The sequence below is a fragment of the Pararge aegeria genome, chromosome 3 (assembly GCF_905163445.1).
Source record: "Pararge aegeria chromosome 3, ilParAegt1.1, whole genome shotgun sequence".
NCBI lineage: Eukaryota > Metazoa > Arthropoda > Insecta > Lepidoptera > Nymphalidae > Pararge > Pararge aegeria.
Window position 1 is genome coordinate 11,473,289 of NC_053182.1, and position 20,600 is coordinate 11,493,888.

Consider the following 20,600-nt stretch of genomic DNA (forward strand, 5'->3'; position numbering starts at 1 on the left):
ATCCCGTTACAATTATGTAAACAAATATGTATGCACGCTTTATAAGTGCCTGTGATATGCCTACATGAATAAAGAAATTTTGAATTTGAAATTTGAATTTTGGAATAAGTTTCGTGACTGCATCAGTTGTGCTAAGTACTCAGTAAAGCCATACTGGTCCGGGTAAAGTAAGTTTTTTACATCAAAATGGGGTTTATGCATATTGAGAGGTTGGTTTCCAATATATCAGTTTCAATCTTGCTAACTTTCATATTTCAATCTTTGATATCTAAAATAACGTTTAACTTTATTTGTATTCTATGTACTTTTGTAGCTACTAGGATTACTTAGGAAACGAGGGTAAATGAATTAAAATAATCATATTTTAAAAATAAATTGTAAAGATTTATTTACAGTATTATCACAATATTTGCATGTATGTACATTTAATAAACTTAGTTACAATATAAAATCAATAATCTTAAAATGAAATAACATCACTTATCAAAGTGAACATAAACAAAAGGTACAATTATATACAGTCACTATAAGACTGATACAGAGGGCATATATTAATTTCGGCATTAGAGAACCGTAGCTTAGTATTAAAGCGCTCTGGCCGCGATTACCGAGAGTTCGAATCCTGTCGGTTCCGAAATTATTATATGCATTTAAAAAAAAATTATAGATAAACATAATATTCCAAGGGCCTGATTTTTATTTACGTTCAAATCCTAAAAGCGCAGATCCTAGTCAAATCCTAAAATGATTGAAAGTCAAAAAGTAATTGTTTTACTAAGGAACTACAGACCTATTCTGCAATATAATGAATTGACTATAGAATCTATGTTTCAAGTTAACTGGTTACATATATACCCTTGATTAACGGTTTTTTAAGTATCGTCGCCAACTGTCATTCATTGCCCAAACCATCGTATCAGTTAGGAGCTAGGTTAAACGCAAATAATGGTTTCTCTGCATCACATAGTAATTTCTGGAAAATACTGAATAGGGCTGCTTACACAGCTTAGTTACTGGCCTATTTTACGAAACACACATCTTTTTTGCTTTTTTATCATCATTCTGTAAAAATCGCTTAGTTTTAGGGGAACAGGTCTCATAGTTTCAGTGTTTAACTTCGCTTCCCCGTACCCCACACTTACTTCACCAAGTCTGTTTACAGGTATTATAGTGAAAAGGTCTTGCGATTTGAATTTCATAGCGAAAAAAACATGATTGGCCCAATTGGTAATGCCTACATAACGCCTAATCTAAGCAGATTCCTAGGCATACATCAACTGTTCACCAATAGTTATCACCTAAGAGTTAGTTAAACGTTTTTTTTCTATAGACTCGATAAAATTCTCAAACGCTATAATAACTAATGGTAAAGACTATCAACTAATGACTCTTACAGGTATTACGAGCCGGTACTTCTTTTATTTTTAGATAGATGATTGTTTTACTAATAGGTTGATATTAGAAGTATGAATCTACCTACACAATATACCTAATGAATATTTTAATATCAAGTGTTTTTAAAAATTAATTAATAATAATTATTATTAAATTTATTCTACTCAACTAAAATTGCAACTCGATTTTCTTAATAGGTACATACATTCATAAACTTCTATAGCTTTCATTTATTACACGTACATAAATGATAATATATAGGTATTACTGACTTTGCGGGAAGTTGTACCTATTATTGGAAGGACTTTTATAAAAGTCCGTTCATTTACCAATTAAAATACTAATAGGTAATAATATAATTACTTTTAGTGACACCGAGAGTGCCCCATAAACTTCATTATGTATGTAAAGAAACATTTAAATCGGTTGCTTTGTTGATCGAAGGACAAGACAACAAACACGCTTTCACATTTCTAGTACTCGTAAGCACCTATTTAACATCTAATAAGTAAGATAAACTACAGAACTAGTAAGGTAAGTAAGATTAACTTGTATAAGCTTTGGATATTGATTGATACATGATATTACATTGAGCTTGTCCTTATGAAATAAGAGCGCCTTGGGAATGTGGCTTTATGTGGACAGGGTGCGTTGCATGCGGATGTGCGGGGTGGCTAGGATGCGGTGGTTGGCGAGCTTGATGGCAGCGCTGAGCGTGGACTTGCGAGTGAGCCCTGAGTTCCTCTCCATGTTCTCGATAGGCACGCTGTTTTTCTTCGAAATCTCTCAGCCGCTGGTTGTAACGTTCTATTTGGTCTCTTAGCGCAGCGTCCTCGATTGCTGCCCGTTCCTCGTCGAGTTCCAAGCAACCGGCACCGTCCAGACGCTCCAGGTCAATCCAGCCTCGCCACCGCACACAAACACCGTTCATGATAAATCGGGATACAATGTGGGCCTGATAAACAAAACAGAAAAACGACAAGTTAGTTAATTAATGACTGCGACCTTCCTTGAAATCTTTAAAAAAATTGGAGCAAAAAATTCGAGTTGGAGGTAGGTGATTATAAGTTTTGACAAAAAAGTTATAGAAACCATTTCTTGGAATAATTTTTGCCCTTATTTCATAGAAGGAACATTTAGAAGCCTACCTACTATATTTCATGTGAACATATCTACTTATTTCAAACTGCCTAGGTACTGTGACAAAGCTCGGTATAAGATTTGCACTCTCGCAATTGTGGCGTCGTTTACGAGTAACAAAACACTTAGATACCTACGTCAGAGGAAATTTGACATAATAATACTCATTTTGGAGTCGCTAATTCGGTTATCCTTTTGTTTATTTTCCTATTAGCACTTACTGTGAGAGTGTAAACGAACTGGAGTCAAACGAGTTCCATTTTAAGCTACGTTACGTATCGATAGTCAAAACAGAGCTTCCTTTGAAAACGTAAATAACTTATTCTAAGGCCTGTGCACTAAAAATAAATGCAAAAAAAAATACTTTTATTCTCAGTTAAAACGTTCAAGATTCATAGGAAGCTACCGCAAAATTAAGGGCATACGAAACCGTTTACAAGATTAATATTGAAGCATCAAATGCCACTCCGCTTTATTAGTGTTTCTCGAATAGGTGGTTAGTTACTTCATACCATTTAGCAGTTGACAGTCATTATTTTACCTCTAATGTTCTAAACGTTAACCATATAATGGGAAAATGAAAAAAAGTTTGTAAAGCGAGACGTTTGCAGGGCGTTTTCACTGTTTTTGGACACAAAGCACTGCATCCAATGATGGCTGATTGACGGTTCTGTATTTTCTTAATTCTGTGGAAGGTACTTGGTTAGGTGCCTTTCCATAAAATTTAAAACGACAGAAGGTAGGCGCAGCTCATCGCGTGCTCGGTTCATTCCGGCATCCTCTTCACAGTTCACACAAACAAAGGTGGGTATCTACTTACCTACCTAATAATTGTGGGTGCCTGTTGTAAATGATACAAAAACATTTTTTTATTGAGCTTTCATATACGAAACTTCCTACAGGAAAAATTATTTTGTATTTTACGCCAACCATCTGTTTCGTAAGGAAGTAGATAGGTACTTGTCTACCGACAATAACAACATTGTAAAATGTCTACACCATATATTTAACCGCCTGCACTTGGCTCCAGAAGAATGCCTTCGTAGCTCTCTAGCTATTGTAGAATATGAAATTAAAAATAGCGATAAATAAAACTAGATATTACGTATATAGGTAATATACCTTCCAAGGCAGTACGGTTTTGTTTTATTATAGTTATGCTTCGGTGATTTTATGTTATTATTTATTTTATACATATCAATTTAGATGGTCCAGTTTTCTACATTCGTAAACACATGGCAGTCTCAATTATTTAGCAGTAACGACTTTAATCACCTATACCATTAGGTAGTTAAAATTTAAAACATACGTAAATTACGTCAAATCAAAAATATTATAATTTATTTTTTTAAAAATTAGTATAAACAGTAAAATCTCGCTAATTTGTTATTTTATCCAAAATTATTATTAAATAACTAAGAAAACTTTTCGTAAGAGGTAGCTTTCAGTACTTATTTACTTTTTGCGTAGAGAATGTTCTGAATAATGTTAATCTAATTTTTAATAAAACCTTTATTTAGTCACGGACAGAAACAAGAATAACATCCTTTTTTTCACTATGGAGAAATACATAGGTAGATTTGTTTTATTTCATTTTGGAGTCATCACCGTAAGTTTGATTTTCTATTTTGATTTATTATTTTAATTTAATTGACTGATTCGACATATTGATTATTACGTTTAGGCTGGATTCAACGGTTGGTATAATAATGGACTCAATAAGGTATTGACTCCAAATCCCAATGATACTTTATATTCGAGAAAAAATATCGTTAGAGCTTGGACTACAATAGCTCTATCTAGTATTTATTTTTTATTTTATTTTAAACATAGCACAACCACAAAAACATGGACTGATATGCACCTCAACTACAAGTGCACATAGCATTGACATGTAAACTTAATTTGACAAAAAATGTTAAATGTTTGTTTATGGTTTGAAAGCGCTAATCTAGGGTAGGTACTAATGGTAACCCTTTTTGAAGACTGTTATATATCTAAACATTAAGCTATCAAATGAAACAACAGCGCCAGCGGTTTGCGGTGCGATGGTAAGTAACTGTTGAATCTTGAAATCGATTGTTTATTATTAATTTTATTTCCTAATCGTTTTGTTTCGAATTACCGCGATTTTGCTAGATTTTTCCTCGAATGTAATCAAAAGATACTTGCTTGACTTCATATGCTGTTCTTAGAAGAAATCATATCGAAATATTGTGTAAGGATCGAGGTATATTATGTTAGGATAGCGGATAAAATTTAGAATTGTTTGGAGAAAATTACTTTTAGAAGTACATTATTATTACATTATATTACACGAATGAAGTCGAGGGGAACCGCAAGTTTTCTATAAGAAGCTAAATGACGCTAACGGAGCGACGCGAAGTTGCGACGCCGCGCGCCGCTGCGTGGCGGCCATGATGGCTCATCGGGCGTGGCGTCCCGACGCCCTCCAATCCTACAGGAGATTTTCCATTATTGATTTCAGTCGGGAAATTCACCCTCCCTATAAATGTTTCTCCTATAGGTAATTGATGTCACGTTGCTATGAAATAAATTGTGTCCCTTTTTTGAGTTCTGTATTATTAGACTAGATTTTGTAATTATTGTAAAATGAGTAACTGTACGTTTAATTTTATTTTGCCTTCTGATTGGGAGATTTCTTCTAGGTAGAATTTTGCTTTCACAACCGATGGTAGTCATTTGCAAAAAACCAAACAAACTCACTACAAAATAAAAAAGTATAGTTGTTCTAAATGTGAGGACAAATAGCATCAAATGAATCGCAGGCAGGTATAGCTATGCAGGCAGCCGCTGGAACCAAAGCGGCAAAAGACAAAGAAAAAAAAGAAAGAAAATTTTTCCCAATAAAAAAAAAATTGGACGATTAATTAATAATTATCGTATACAACAGTATGTAATTAAATGAGTTATTTACGTGATTATTGAATAGGTAAGCTTAGCGTTTAACTTATTATTAAAATATTTACTAAGAAAATATTTTGAAATCATACGGCGCTGTTACAAGATTAAAAGAGTCCCTGGAAAGTAGGTATGTAAGGTTTGCGAAAGAGATTGATACAGAAGCTGGTATGAAACAAGTCAGAGGCTGTCAATGTAGTCAAGTCACTGTTTCTTCGGGGAATTGATGATCTTATATCACATGCCACCCACATGGGATTATGGCAAGATAAATTGGAGAGTGCATGTTTTAGTTTAACTGAATTACAGATCAGCAAAACATGTTATCTGTGATTTTGGTGGCCCCGCACATTTCCCAAAAATCGCCCTACGGTCGCTAAAAATGGTATAGCCACTACGGTCTGCACCAATTCTGGATAACTATGGATCGTTCTTTCAAAACGAAGCGAATTTTGAGAGAGACGTAGACAATAAAATGCATGCGGAATAGATGAAATGGCATCAGGTCTCAGGAGTGATATGGGCGTCCGGAATACAGAATTTATAAAACGGTCGTAAGATCTGTATGGTTTTAAATTGATCAGAATGTTGAACGGTAAATATGGCCGTGTGTTCTGTGTCAAGAATGGATAAGATGAGGAATGAATTTATAAAAATAATAAATATATTATTAGAAAAGCAGCGCCAGTTAATGTGGAACGACAATGAAATCGAGTAAAGCCAAAAAGTGAACGCAGTAATATAAAAGTTAGGTTAGTAATATAAATCTATAAATATAAATCATATCGATTCAATGCACAATAACATACGGTACCTTCCTAGTTGCCTTTTCCATTTAATAAAATCATTTTCAAGACGAGGGCTCGTGCACACTCGAGTGTGCTGTTAAATGAACCGAGTGTAAATAAATATAAGTATTCATATAGGAACGCAGCAGGCGGCTTCGACGTAACGAAGGGGCTAAATTCAATCAAATAGTTCATCAAATGAGTCCGCTCTTATACATTCTTTGTAGAATAAAAGTTTAATTTTATCAGATGAAAAAGAATAACGGCTCTTATTTTCAGACATTTTCAACAGAGCAGTAGGTATATAGGCAGAGGTAAGTATTTATATGCCTGAAACATTGTGATGCTTTTATAGTATTTTTTTAGTACTTACTATTTATTAGGAAAAGTAATGACTGCATACATACCGCACAACTTTTATATCATAGTAACTATTTTGTTTTCCCTTTTAGGTATATATAGTTAACTAGATATGCCATTTTTTGGTATATATAAGTATATATACTACTTATAGTATAAAATGTTACGTTGCCACTAGCATCCAAGAAAAAATACATAGGTTCCTTCCTAACTTTAATTTAAGCTTTGAATAGTTCCATTCACATCATTGTCATAAGTACGAATGCTGTTCTAGACGGTAGCAAAAGCACGTAAGTGGTTGGAAAAGAGCAACTACTGAGTTTCTTGCCGCCTCTTGGTAGAATCTGCTTTCCGACCCGGTGGTACAGTCATTACAAACAGACATACTTGACGTTTCAAAAGTGCTTATAAAGTAGGTATTTGAAATAAATGAATTTCGAATTTTGAATTTAACTATGTAGACGTGTATCTGTGTTTATTTCACGAGTAAGTATTGTTTAATTAAAAATATTATAATTAATTATAATGAAAAGACAACTTTATTTTATTGAAAAGGCACGCCCGGTTTACTTAGAATTCATTAGTGACCTACCTTCATGGAAACAGCGTCACTTTATTAGGTACCTAGACTATGACTAAACGTTGTAATTAGGTGTATGCTTGGGAGACCAAACATGTTAGCTATGGTGAAAAAAATATTCGTGTTGAACAAATTAGTTGGATACCTACTTATTTTTGACCAAAATTTCTGTTCTTCTTGCTCTTAGGGTGGGAACCGTAAGTTGGAACGACGACGAAAATACACAGTCTGCTTCCAATCCCTTCAATTATACGTCTTCTCACTGTTCACTCTTTTGAAACGCATAAAAACGCTCCTTTACACAATCCATCCATCTCTAACTTTTAAAACAGAGCAAAGCAACACAGGGCATGCAAGGAACGCATTCTAAAAATTGCCGAACCTTTTTTGGTATTTCTCTAGGTTCTTCTTTGTTCTCCCACATAAATACTTATATAACATTCTACTTGCACCATGATTCTTCTCTAATAATATGAAATTAAATTTAATAAATATGTATTCGATAATCTACCCACTTGTGTCAATTATAACTACAACAATAAAAATAAAAATATGAACCAATTCATATGCCACAACAGATCAATCAGCACAGCGTTTCGTAATTAAAGTACAAACGTTGAGTATTTAGCTCATCTAAACAGAAAAATTTGATTCAGTTTTGTAGGCCTACCCTAAAAAATATTTACCGAACTGGTATAGTGTGCGAGAAGATGCCTATTAACTCTTGATTTGGAGGTACTCATAATGTAGGTACTTGGGAAAATTGAAGCTGGAAGGGCATTCCAGATCCTTGCGGTGCGAATCAGAAACGTAGATGCAAAGTGCTTCGTACGCGTCCGCGGTATATCAACCACGATGGGATGCAGATCCTTACGGTACCTCGCGGTTCGATGTTAAAAAAAATGTGGATAGTGGATCAAACTGGACACATCTAAAGTATATCGTATTGTTCAGGAATGGGAATTGATCCCAAAACCTTGTTCCCATTATGCGTACCCACATATGATCGAAACGCACTAGATATTAAGATACCACGGCCAGTGGCAAAACCCAGCCAAACAAAAAACACTATGATGGAGTGTAAGGAGTAAACTGTAAATTAAAATGGAGTAAACTAAGGTAGAATTGGAAATGTATCGTATTATGACCTTTTTACCTCCGCCAGGTAAAAGTATCGAATCTCTTCAAGTAAGGTATAACTTAATTAAAAGTCGCAAGCTTTATCACCTCGATCGGATACGTCATTAATATTCAAAACTAGAAGTAGATAGAAGTGATAGAACATAGAAATTAATGCAATAACATGATTTGAATCGTGTACTCTTCTGTGTAATCGTCATTAAGCGAAAGATGTCATTCATTCGAACAGGTAAGCTGATGTAGAGCGTGACCGACACATTATATTGGGTGTTACGGCTTAATATATTTTTCATTAGAAGCAACTTTATTTATGTCTTAATTTTCGTTATGGAAATACGACCGGAAACGTGCGTTGATGACGTGCTATCAGCGTCAAGTGAGGAATGATGTCATTGGGAAACCTTAATATGTACGTTTTTTTGATTCACATTAGAAGCACTATTCTAATAAATATTTTCATTAGACCGGTACAGGAATTCTTTTTATAAAGGTAGCTACGCTAATTGCATTTAATGATCAGGACTGGTTTAAGAATTGTACAAAATTCCTAGTAGGTACTAGGTAGTGAACACATAAAAATGAATGACTTACTATGACAAATATTAATTACTAACAGGATAAAAATATTTTTTTTGTGTTTGTTTGTGTTTTATAGGTATGTTAATGTTGTTTTATTTGTTATGTTATTTCAACCTACGTATTTGTCTAAGAAGATGCTTACCTACTCGATTTTGAAAAATTACGAGTAGGTAACCATTGCTCCATTATCGGGTAACTACAGGGCTCGGGTCTCAGAATGAGTTGAGATTGAGCGTCAAACTTAGTTCCTGGCATACAAAACTTCTCATTTTTACCCATCGGTACTAAGGTTTGTTTAATAATTATTTTTAATTGTTATCTAAATGTGGCATGAGAAAGTTATTTTTTACGTACCTACGGCTGCGCAGATATTGGTTTTACAAATGCTAAGGTAATATAGGTACACTACGTGGTAGGCCGGAGCTCGGAACTGGTTTCAATTTACCGAAAAATGTTGGGTAATAACCGGTTTATTATAATGTTCTTATTTTTAACGGTTAAATGATCTATCGAACCGAAATGCTCTAGGTTACTGTTCTAGTTGAGCGAACTATTTTGTAACGTAAACGTTAAGTAAACGTAAACTTTAAATGACTATCGCTTTAGACGCGCTAGACTGTTTGACAAATGATTAAAGATGGCCTATTTTTTGGCGCGTGCCAGTCTACTTAGCTGAAAAGAGCAAAAAATAGTATAAATTATACATCTTCTTAAATAGATTTCAGTCAAACGTAAAAATAAAGATGTTTAAATACCCATACCCATAAAATGACAACACTTTTGGCGAAGAAAAAGCAAGTAATTTAAAAAAATCTTGTGCATTGAACTAACTTATGCCCATCTTAACGTCGCGTCGTGCCGCTCAGATAACTCGTACTCATAGCAGCACGCTATAAATTACAAAAATAAATAAAAGTTTGGAAAACCCGGTAAATTTCAATAAATCGAGTGTAATTAAATAAGAACCGGGTTTTCTGGTTTACCAGTTAAAAAAAAAAAACGAAACCGAAACCTTAACAGGGATGATTCCAATGTCGAGGTTGGTGACTAAAACAGATTTGATTTGTTTTCCGTTTTCCGTGCCATGTGTGTTCCAGTCTGAAGTTCCAGAGGCTCTCCTTGGAGACTGGAACTTCAGGCTGCCATATAGATTGTGTGATATGTAGCTATACTATAAAATGAGAATATTAAACAAATGCTTAGTTTATTTACCTTTCCGGATTCCTTCTGAAAGTCGCAGCCGCGATTATTGTAGGGCGAGTGGTCGAACACAAGTTGCAAATTGGTGCCGGTGCCCGTGAAGGCTATCTCAGTGTGGCCTTCCCGACAACCGCTTGTGAACCGCATCTGGCGCTCCTCGGGCGGACGGTCGCGGTATCCCGTATATCTCACCTGTTGTGAACATAAGTACAGTTATTTTTTGTATTTTTACGTAATATGTGATACAGTACCTATTAACAGTCTGTTGGGTTATTACTTGCTGGCTAAACTGAGTAATCATGCTTTCGTAGTCATTGATCAATTGAAATGACCTTTCTGAATACGTCCAGCATACGTATCCAGCCATCAAATTTATAAATATAGAAAAAATAACAGATTGTCCGTAGTGGTAACTTGACAGAGTATTTCTCGAGGGACGCATAAATTGCATTTCTATCAAATTTCCAAAGAACAATAACGAACTAGTCCACTGAATCAATATTCAAACATAAAATCGGCGTTCTTACTGTGTCCAACTGACTACCTCCTCATACAAAGAGATATATCTAATTGGTTTTTAATTAACTTGATTTGAAGATTATTCAAAATCAATTGAATTTCAAAACATGAAGTAAATTTTTTCTGAAGTGTTCGCTAAGGGTTCATATTATGAAAGCTCACTTTTTTACCCAGCGAGCAATCGAGAAGAGCATCTATGATCGAAGCCAATAACGATCTATTTATCTCATCTGCGATAACTTGATCCAAGCCGTATTATGAAAATTTCGGTAGGAGAATCAGAGTTTGCTCAGTTAGTTATCGAAGCTAAAGTGAGAAAATGTGGAGTGGTACGGATTAGTATAGACCTTAAGGACTCGGGGCCTCAAATTTATGCAGAATAGCGACTTTACCACAAAACTTAGCATTAGCAGGATTTACGACATAACATCGTACGCTCCTCGTATATTTTGGAATTAAACAACATCCAGGACTTAATGATTTTACGCTCTAAATTTACAGAAAGGATAAAACTTGGAACGTTTCCAATAACCTTCCTTTACCTACTCTTAATTATTATTTTACGTAATGAGCAGATTTCATGCTCCTTAATTTTCCTGTTGAGGCAACACAGTAACATTATTTCATAAAATATAATAGATTGAATGTTAATATATATCTATTATTTACCTCACTTTCTCGGCTCAGTCTCTTGAACAGATCATCGGATTCAAATTTTGCTTTCTGATCCGGAACAACACGCGGCATTTTGAAAATAAATCTTGGTTTCGGCTGCTCATATAGTCCGATGGAATCGAATGGTAACATTCCTGCCAAAGCAGCTGGATCACTCATTGCGTGCATAACGCGAATTCTACGATCACAGGGCTACACTAATCAACATCACTACTTAAACCCCCAAAACTGATATTAATTTAAATTTCTAGTAAGTGTTACAACTTTCAATGTTTACGACACGTCTTGCCTCTATGACAACCAACGACTGAATGAGCCTTTGGGTAGCATCGGCTCGGGGAGAGTTTTCATCAGGGCGGAGCATCCTACTGGTGGGGCGTTGTAGGGCCAATAACAGTGCTTTGCGATGCCGCCTCTGCAAACCCGCCGCCTTCTTTGTGTAATTTCGGGAGCTTTCGAGCGGAAAGAGGGTTTTCTCCCCTCGACATGTTTCAAAATAAATACTGTAAGTAACAAAGCATATGAATGTATAATGATGGGCTTTTTGCTATTTCGACGTTTCGAGTGTTTTATATACATATTTCTGGCCTTTTGTTCCTTTGTAGCAAGATAAATGTATCTTATGTACCAACGCGTTTTATTGGGGGAGATTGATCCCAGGATCCGATAATGTCGAAATCTGATATTTTTACCAGGTTCATTGTTAATATTTCGATTATACCTACTAGGGATGCATAACATTCTATTGCGTTAAAGCGATCTCAGTGCACTCTATTACATACCCACTCAATCCGTCTGTGTTTCGTTAGTAGGACGCTCCCTAGGTACTTCTTTCCCAACCTGTAAAGAAAAATATGTGAATCTTTACAACAATATTATTGATACAACCATCGTTAGGTGTGAGTTGTTCGCTTTATGCCATGGTTTTTATAGAACACTAGCGGGAGGCTTCTGCATTCGCTGGTTACACATAGATAACTACCATACCCCTAACAGGTTAACCTGCCATCTTAGTCTGCATCATTACTTACTACCAGGTGAGACAGCACTATGACATTATGGCGCAGATGCATTCATCGTATACCTACCTACTGAGAACTTCGCATGCCGGCTAGCGCTTCGCACTAGCACTACTCTACTTAGGTACCTACTTATAATTAAGGCTATTTGGTCTTTGGAGCATATGCTTTCTGTTCACTAAGTACTCCTTGTTAGGTTACTAGGCAGGTACCTACTTGTAGCAAAAAAAAACAAAAGTTGTGACTTTGATTACTCACAGATAACCTTATAACTTTAAAGACATCCCTTATGCGTATAACGATAACAATAGGCGGCGTAGTTTTTGTGACAATTGTACCTAAAATGTTGTTAGAAGTATCATGAAGTATCAATAACCGATCACTCGACGTTAATGCAGTGTCTAAATGTCGCCTTTGTTGCAGAAACCCTCACTTTTAAGTTGCCGAAAGCGATATCTTTATTGAAAGCAGTCCAGGCTTAGCGAATGTGTTAATGTTCGATTAATAAAAATAATCGTTATGTAACCTAAAGTTAAAATACTTCAAGTTAAAATACAGGGAACAGGGGATTCCTTATTTTTGTAACATTTTTCAATTCAATTTTATTTAGAACAATTTATTAAGAGTGGTGTGCAAGATAAACCTTATTTGGTTATTACGCATTTGGTTTTCTGCAAAATTATGAAATTAAAACTTCATAAAAGCAGACGCGTAATTTAAAACTAAATTATCATAACACTATTGCCCGTGACTTCGTCCGATTCATCCCACAAATTCGATCAGCCCTGAAACTAAAAGAAAAAACGGGACCGCGTAAGGTAATTTCCCTTCCCTTCCAAAATAATTTTAACAGATTTTTGTTATGTAAACTTACACGCCGATTCCACGTATCGTATGTTTTTTTTTCAGTTTCAGAGTGTTTATCTGTGTATTATAAGTATTTATGTATATTGTTCATTAAAATTTTCATCACTTGACTTAGGCTTAGTACCTATACGTAACAGTAACACGAGCTACACTTGAATAATCCTTATTTTGGAGCTAGATAGCGAAGTGTGTCGTACTTAGTAAGAAAAAAAAATATCATTATGAACAGAACTGGCCTTCTCTTTCTCTCTTTTAGAGAGCGCCATGTAGAGCTTACACCACTGCACTTATCCAATTTGACGGCAAACCTATTTTATTTTAGGAGCTTGTTGTGACAGAGCGCGTCTGGAAAAAAACTACCGTAAACACAACAACAAATGCTTGGTTTTGCCGCCAGCATTGCTATGTTCCGGTCTGAAGGACGTGGTTGCCGGTGTTATTAGAGGCGCATGATGCCTCAGGTTGAAGAAGACGGCGGCATTTTGTAGGACGTGTTCTTGCATGCCATACGGAGTGTTGGAATTTTCTTCGTCCGTCGGTTATTAGTAGGTATAAATAATTCGCGTTCACATTTTACGAAACTAAAGTTCATACAATTGCGAGGTACCAAATGTTCAAGCATACAATTAGTAAATTTTTAGAAAACTAAATAAAAGAAGTTTTCATTAATTTCATAGTTTTTTGTTTTTTTTAAATCCTTAACGATTAAATAGATCAATTTAGCTCGAGAAATTGAAAGTCTAACATGCATGCATGTAGCAACTCATGAAGTATTTGATCTCGTCACGTACTTCTGATTATTATTGAAATAACAGACACGTGTCCCAGAGCCGTGGCGTTTGATCTTAATGCAAGGCATGGCGCAGAGCTTTGCTTCGAGGGCGTGCACGCGGCGCCATCCAGTAAAGACTAATATTATGATCATAGATGGTATGGGTGAACGTTATGTTATAATTTTGTTCTTCTTTCTTTTCTTCTTGTTAAATAATTCCAAGTTATAGGATGGCCAAAGAGTATTGCAGAGGCGACCTGCGCGCTCAAATGAAAAGATAGATAGAATAACATTATTTTAACAAAGCGTAAAGAAAAAACACTACAATAGATGAAGTATAGGTACAACAAATGGATATTTAACAGACATTAGGTAATGCCTGCAGGTATGATGATACATAAGGTTATTAGTAAACTAGCACTACTACCAACTACTTGCAGAAAAGAGCTGTACGGTCAATATATAAACTTAAATCACGTGAATCCCTCCGTGAAAAATTTAAAGAAATAGGTATACTAACGGTAGCCTCAAAATATATTTATAACAATATAGTATTTGTAAGACAACATATCAGTCTTAAACAAAAAGTGGACATAAACAGTCGACTTACAAGAAATGGTCATAAATTAGTGTCATCTGCATATCGTCTGCGTAAGGTACAGGGATCATTTGTGGGATTGAGTATACGCTTTTATAATATGATTCTTAAGGTAATTTTGGACCTACCAATGCATAAGTTTAAAGAATGTGTTAAAACACCTTATTACAGCGAGGCTATTATACAATTGATGAGTTTCTTAATGACAAGGTTGCTTGGAAGCATCCGGCTCCGCTTTCATCTCTCACAAGATAGAAAAACGAATGTTAAAATGTAAAATGTAAATTTTTGATGTTGGAAAAGAGCAACTGTTGAGTTTCTTGCCGGCTTCTTCTCGGTAGAATCTGCCTTCCGAACCGGTGGTAGTAGTCACACGGACAGACGTTTCAAAAGTGCTTGTTAATGCCTACTTGAAATAAATGAATTTTGAATTTGAAATTTTTGACCTCTTAACATAATTAAGAAATAGATATGTGCATTGGTAGATGCTTTTATTTATGAAAGAGTAGTTATATTTTTCATAACAAAGTATTTCATTAAAAAACTATTGTATCCAATTTTTCATAGGTAATACCTATAAGTATATGTAATTGGTTTGCGTAGAAAATCTTAGTAAGTGAACTGTTTAAAATAGCACCTAATGCTAAGATAGGTTGGGCTTCGGTAGGTATAGCTAACCCGTAATTATTCATGGACATTGGTTTCTTCCCAATCAATAGAAATGATCAATGGTCACGGGTTTTGCTGATAATTCTCTTTGACTGTCACTCTCTAGCTTAAGCTTTCTTTTAATTTTGTCTATCCCATCGCATATTTATAATTTTGCCACTGTTTGCCACAACTTTTTATCCAAGTAGTTCTAATAGTCTTCTAGAAATTTTCTTAGAATTAGATTGATTTTTTAATTCATAATTTAAAACAACTTTGTCTTCGTAATACAAATTTAAGCTTTTACGTCCTATTTTTCATAAAAGGTACCTAAAGAACTGTTGGCAAGGCTTGTACCTTGCGTTTTTTATTGTTTGTTTTTTTGCCATTTTGTCTTGTCTTTATGTTTGTTAATTTTGAGATTCCTCATCATTACACACACGCCATTATTGAATCTCGATACCTTATCATGTGAAAGATTAACTTCCACCCTCTTCAGGTTTACATCGAAATTGAATTTTAATTCTGGAATAAGAATATTTTAAAAACATCAAATTGAGTAGTAGTTCAAATTTTTTTTTTATCCCACTCAATGCCATGTTAGGTTAAAAGGCACAACTCATACTCTGGCTATCTTTTGTTTTTAAACAGATAAAATGTCTGGCATGTGGCACTGCGGGGGAAACGGAACTGTTTTGTTTGCCTTGCACCCGCTAGGAACTCTGTGTTCCTCGATGGAACTATGGGCAAGATGCACTAACATATTCACCGCGCTTCTTACTTGCGTTGGCTACCTGCTTATAATATAGGTACTGGCTTATAAAGTCAGTTCTTATAAAATATTTAATACATCACTATGAAATATAAAAAGTGTAATATTCTTTAAATTTAAATAGGACCTATGTAGGTATAGGACGTCATATGATAACGATTATGATGTGAACATTGGAACAAAATTTGTCCCACGCCTACACTCTCAATAGGTGCCTACAACATAATACATACTACAGTGAGAATTGAACTAGGTTCATGCTAAACACTATACAAAAAATAATTAGGTATGTACCTACAAACCGCTTTTTTTTAAATTTATGTAGAGGAAGGAAGATCGCTTGGTTCCCACAGCAAATTGTTTGCAATAGTAATATCGGTGGTTATTTGCAAACAGAAGTCAAATTAAAAATGTTTCCAACGAAGCCAATTTAAAAATCAAGTAAGTCTAACGTTACGAAAATAGACGCTTCCCTAAACCATTTTTTTAAGCAAAATATCCTAATTACGTTTCCTGATAACTTAACAATAACCCTAGCAAGTATCTAACTACTTTACAATTTTTAATCCGACCCGGAAATTGAACGTCGACCTCGACATCTGTAGTCGAGATCATTTTAACCGCTAGACAAACCAGGCAGTTATTATTACGAGATTTTTTAGTACCGGATTAATATATTTAAAGACCTACCTGGCGCAGTGGTGAGTGCTTGTGGTCTTGAGAGAGGTCCCAGGTCCCAGGCCCAATTCCCAGTTACCACCCTACCGCTATTCGATTTAGCGTTTCGGTATGATGCCGTGTGGAAACTAATTGGGCGTGTGGGTTAAATAACTCTGCTATAATCTCCCCCCACAAAGAGAGATTAATTTACTTCAAACAAGTTAAGTCTAAAACCACTTTTGAAATGTCAGATATGTTTATAGTGACTCTACCACTAATTCGGACAGCAGGTTCTGTCTAAAAGAAACCAAGCAAGAGAGTCAGCATTTGTTTTTTACAATATACATTTTTGCAAGACATTTCATTATTCTAGCTTGTGAGAGATAATAGCGGACTGCGGAGCCGGCTATTCTTTTCACTTCCCTTCGTCAGTACCTATAGTTAGTAGCATCGAAGCTTATTCCTAGTAACAGTATTCGTTCGATTCATCATATACCGGCCCACTACAAGGCACGGGTGTTCTCCCACAATGAGAAGGGGATAAGGCCATAGTCCACCACGCTGGCCCAGTGCAGATTGGTGGGGTCCACACACCTTTGAGAACTAAAGAACTCTCAGGCATGCAGGTTTCCTAACGATGTTTTCCTTCACTGTTAAAGCAAGTGATATTCTAATTGCTTAACACTATATATTAAAATGCAGAAAATGCAACCTTCCTAATGGTCAATGGCCAAACGTAATTTATTATTTTGTAGATGATCACCTAATAAGATAAACTTCGTTAACCACTTCCTGCGAGATAGGGTAACTACAATTTTTAAATAAAATAGGAACTGATATCTCTACTTTTCTATTAGTTATTTCATTTTAAATTTTAATGTAACGTTTTTTTCCACATTTGTTTAATTACTATTGTAGCACAAGCCCAAATTGTTTTTAAAAAATACACGTTAAAAAGACGCAGTGTGTATAGTGCCAAAAAAAACAATCGATAAAACTAAACTTATGAAAAAGGAAACAAACATATTCTTAAAACTAAGTATAAATAATCGAATACAAGGGGTATCTAGATAAGGTAAGCTTTGGGAACAAATACATTCAGGCAATACTGAATCTTCTTGTATGCTGTAATCTACTATATTATACACTATTAGCTATGTTAAGAAGAAGAGTACAAGGCAATAGTAATATATAGGTAGTAAAAATAAGGTTGTTGCAGACGGAAGATGTCACACAATAAGATTTAGTTTTGTAAACTAAAAGAGTCGCTTTGCAAATTGTTTAAAAAATCAAGATGTTGTTACCACTACGTGGTTTGTTCCAGGAATTAGCAACAGCGCTATAAAAAAACTGTAGCGTTATTGTAAAAGAAAGAGGTCTACGCTGTTACAAATAACAAAACAGATGTCGTACAGTTCTCACCTTCTCACATTGGTTTTTTCTAGTACAGAACTAATAAATCAAAGCATTGTTAACAACTGGTTCATTTCCATATTTACTTAGCAACAATGACCGTGCAGACATTTAATTAATTGATCTATAAAACTTTTCACAGTTGACCCCCAAATAAAACAATAAAAAATGAGTACAATGAAAGGGTTACAACATGTTCTGTCCCATTAGTAACTATTTTAATGTAAGGCACATTGTGGGCAGTAGAGTCATTTGTTAGACGCTATTATTTTAGACCTTCCTTTAAATATTACTAAAAGGGTTCCAAATGCAACACACGAAAACAGGTTTGTCATATTTTAGAATAATCTTTCTGTTAAAAGGGATCATATTTAGTAAAGTTGCCAACTTTATACTTTATAAAAGTATTCGATGGGACCAGTATAATGCTATAATTCACTAACCTATAAACCTTATAAGTGAACCAACTTATTATAACAAAGACTACTTATTTATAGCTAAGATAAACTTTTTTTACTCATGTGTATACAAACTTATTGCTATTTAATACTTAGCAATATTACTGTACTTAGCAAATTTTTAAATAATTACAGATCTTTTAAGAAAGTTTCAGCCTTAAGTATCTACTCTATGCCTGTATGTGTTTTTGCACTTACACCATTATACGTAGGTAGGACTCCTTCATACACCTAACGTCGTATTATTGTAATATAATCATTGCATTCTACTTAAAATTGTTACAAAACTTTCTAAGTTTTATCTTATACTAAAATACTCAAAAGCCGAGCATGCGGATCATAAATGAGCAAAGAAGCCGTCAAATGTTGTTTATGCCTGCAATTCCGGTCAACGCTTTGTCTTTTGCCGCATGGCCTTCGGACGACACCCTAATAAAAGGCGTGGCAAAAAATGCCCTAATGGCTGTTGATCCTATTTCAAAGCAGTAAAATGCAACAAAATTAGCTTTTGTTAAATTTAAAACTGTAAACGTCAAAATTTCTGACGCGTCCGGGGACGAGTTTCACCGGATCGGCTCTATTGATAGTATTGTTTTAGGGGCGTGTAACATTTCGTCCTTTGTTAGAATATAATGAGGGTGCAACAACGAGCGGTAACGTAACAAACTAAGTATTTCATATTTTATGGGTCTACCTATGCAAAGTTTTGTTTATCTTAATAATCCCTCTTTCGGAATTTCTCTTAAGATAGCTTTTGTTTTCTATTCTTCAATACAACTTCATTAGGAAGGGGATTCTCAATTCATTGCGCTTATTAGACTCAATACACGTATACTGTTACTGTACTTAAATATACAGTATAATTTTTGGTAAAAAAATCAAAATTCAAAATTAATTTATTTCAACCAGACCGAGTCTATAAGCACATTTAAAACGTTGAGTCAGCCTATTTGTAGTGACTCTACCACCGGTACGGAAGTCGACCCCGATGTCGTCGAGCCCTGGGGCTCTTCTCATGGCGAGCTTTCGCGCTCGCCCCACTCCCCCGGTGACGCCGTAGCCGTAATAATTTAATAATTTAATTTAAATGCTAATTTTTAAGAAAAATTTTCCTAGAATATAAGGTTCGTTGATGATGATCATGATCTCGAATACTATCTTGAATACTTTTATTTAATAATTTTATCAATAGCCTAAACAGTCCACCGCTTGACTAAACGCCTCTCCGAACGGTCCCTACGCCGCGCCGCGGTTACCAAAATGCCGTCACCAAGAGGTTTAATAATATATCTTAAATAAAATAATATTTAGAAGAGCAGTTAGTCTGTCTGCTAGTTAGTTGGTCATGTTCTTGTGGTATCCTGTGTATCAAGTGTCACCATCATCCTATATAAATATGGAGAAATTGTCGGCGTTACAAAATGTTAGAATATCCTACCTTAATAAAATGAAAAGATTTAGCTACGTACAATTTATGTAACCTCGATATGCGGAACTCGTTCCAGGTACAGGGGAATAACCAAAGGCTGACGCGGTTTTTACTATTTCACACTTCAACAATATCATCTGGTTATGTAAATTATCAAGTGCGTAATAGTACACGATACACATAAACTTGTGCTATCATCACCATGACGTTTATATATAAGAACTAACTAGGTACTTTTGTAATTAAAAGATATTATAGATATGTATAAAAAACCTTTTAAATATATTCAGTAGAAAATCCCTACTTAAATAAATAATTATACTATATTAATAGCAACAGCCCAACAGATTTGAGTTTTTTGATTTTGTCTTCTTTTTTCAAGAAAACATCACTAATAAGTAAGTACATAATATATGCCACCGAACGATCTCCAACCTGTCTACCCAGCGTGGTAATCCTCCCGTTGGGAAAGGTGTTTAGTCCAGCAGTGAACTGCAATTGGCTGTTGATGCAGTCGCAAAACGTCTTCATCAGAAGTGTAACAATTGGGTTACTAGACATGCAAAATGCCAGGGCCCCCAGCTGTGTAGCTTCCCCAACTGAACCAGAGGGCCCCCAATTGTAGTGGTCTGCAGAGTATTGTACGCGCATCGCACAACACTCGGT

The 20,600-nt window shown here is 35.1% G+C and overlaps 1 protein-coding gene across 1 annotated transcript; it reads right to left on the bottom strand.

Moving 5' to 3' along the window:
* Positions 1-433: 433 nt before the first annotated feature.
* On the bottom strand, positions 434-11,590 carry LOC120637392 (protein big brother-like). The gene is made up of 3 exons (XM_039909214.1): positions 11,293-11,590; positions 10,117-10,296; positions 434-2,350 (listed from the first exon to the last, which is right to left on the bottom strand). Exons 1-3 carry the CDS (start codon positions 11,464-11,466, stop codon positions 1,997-1,999), a joined length of 708 nt encoding a protein of 235 aa, XP_039765148.1. The 5' UTR covers positions 11,467-11,590; the 3' UTR covers positions 434-1,996.
* Positions 11,591-20,600: the final 9,010 nt, after the last annotated feature.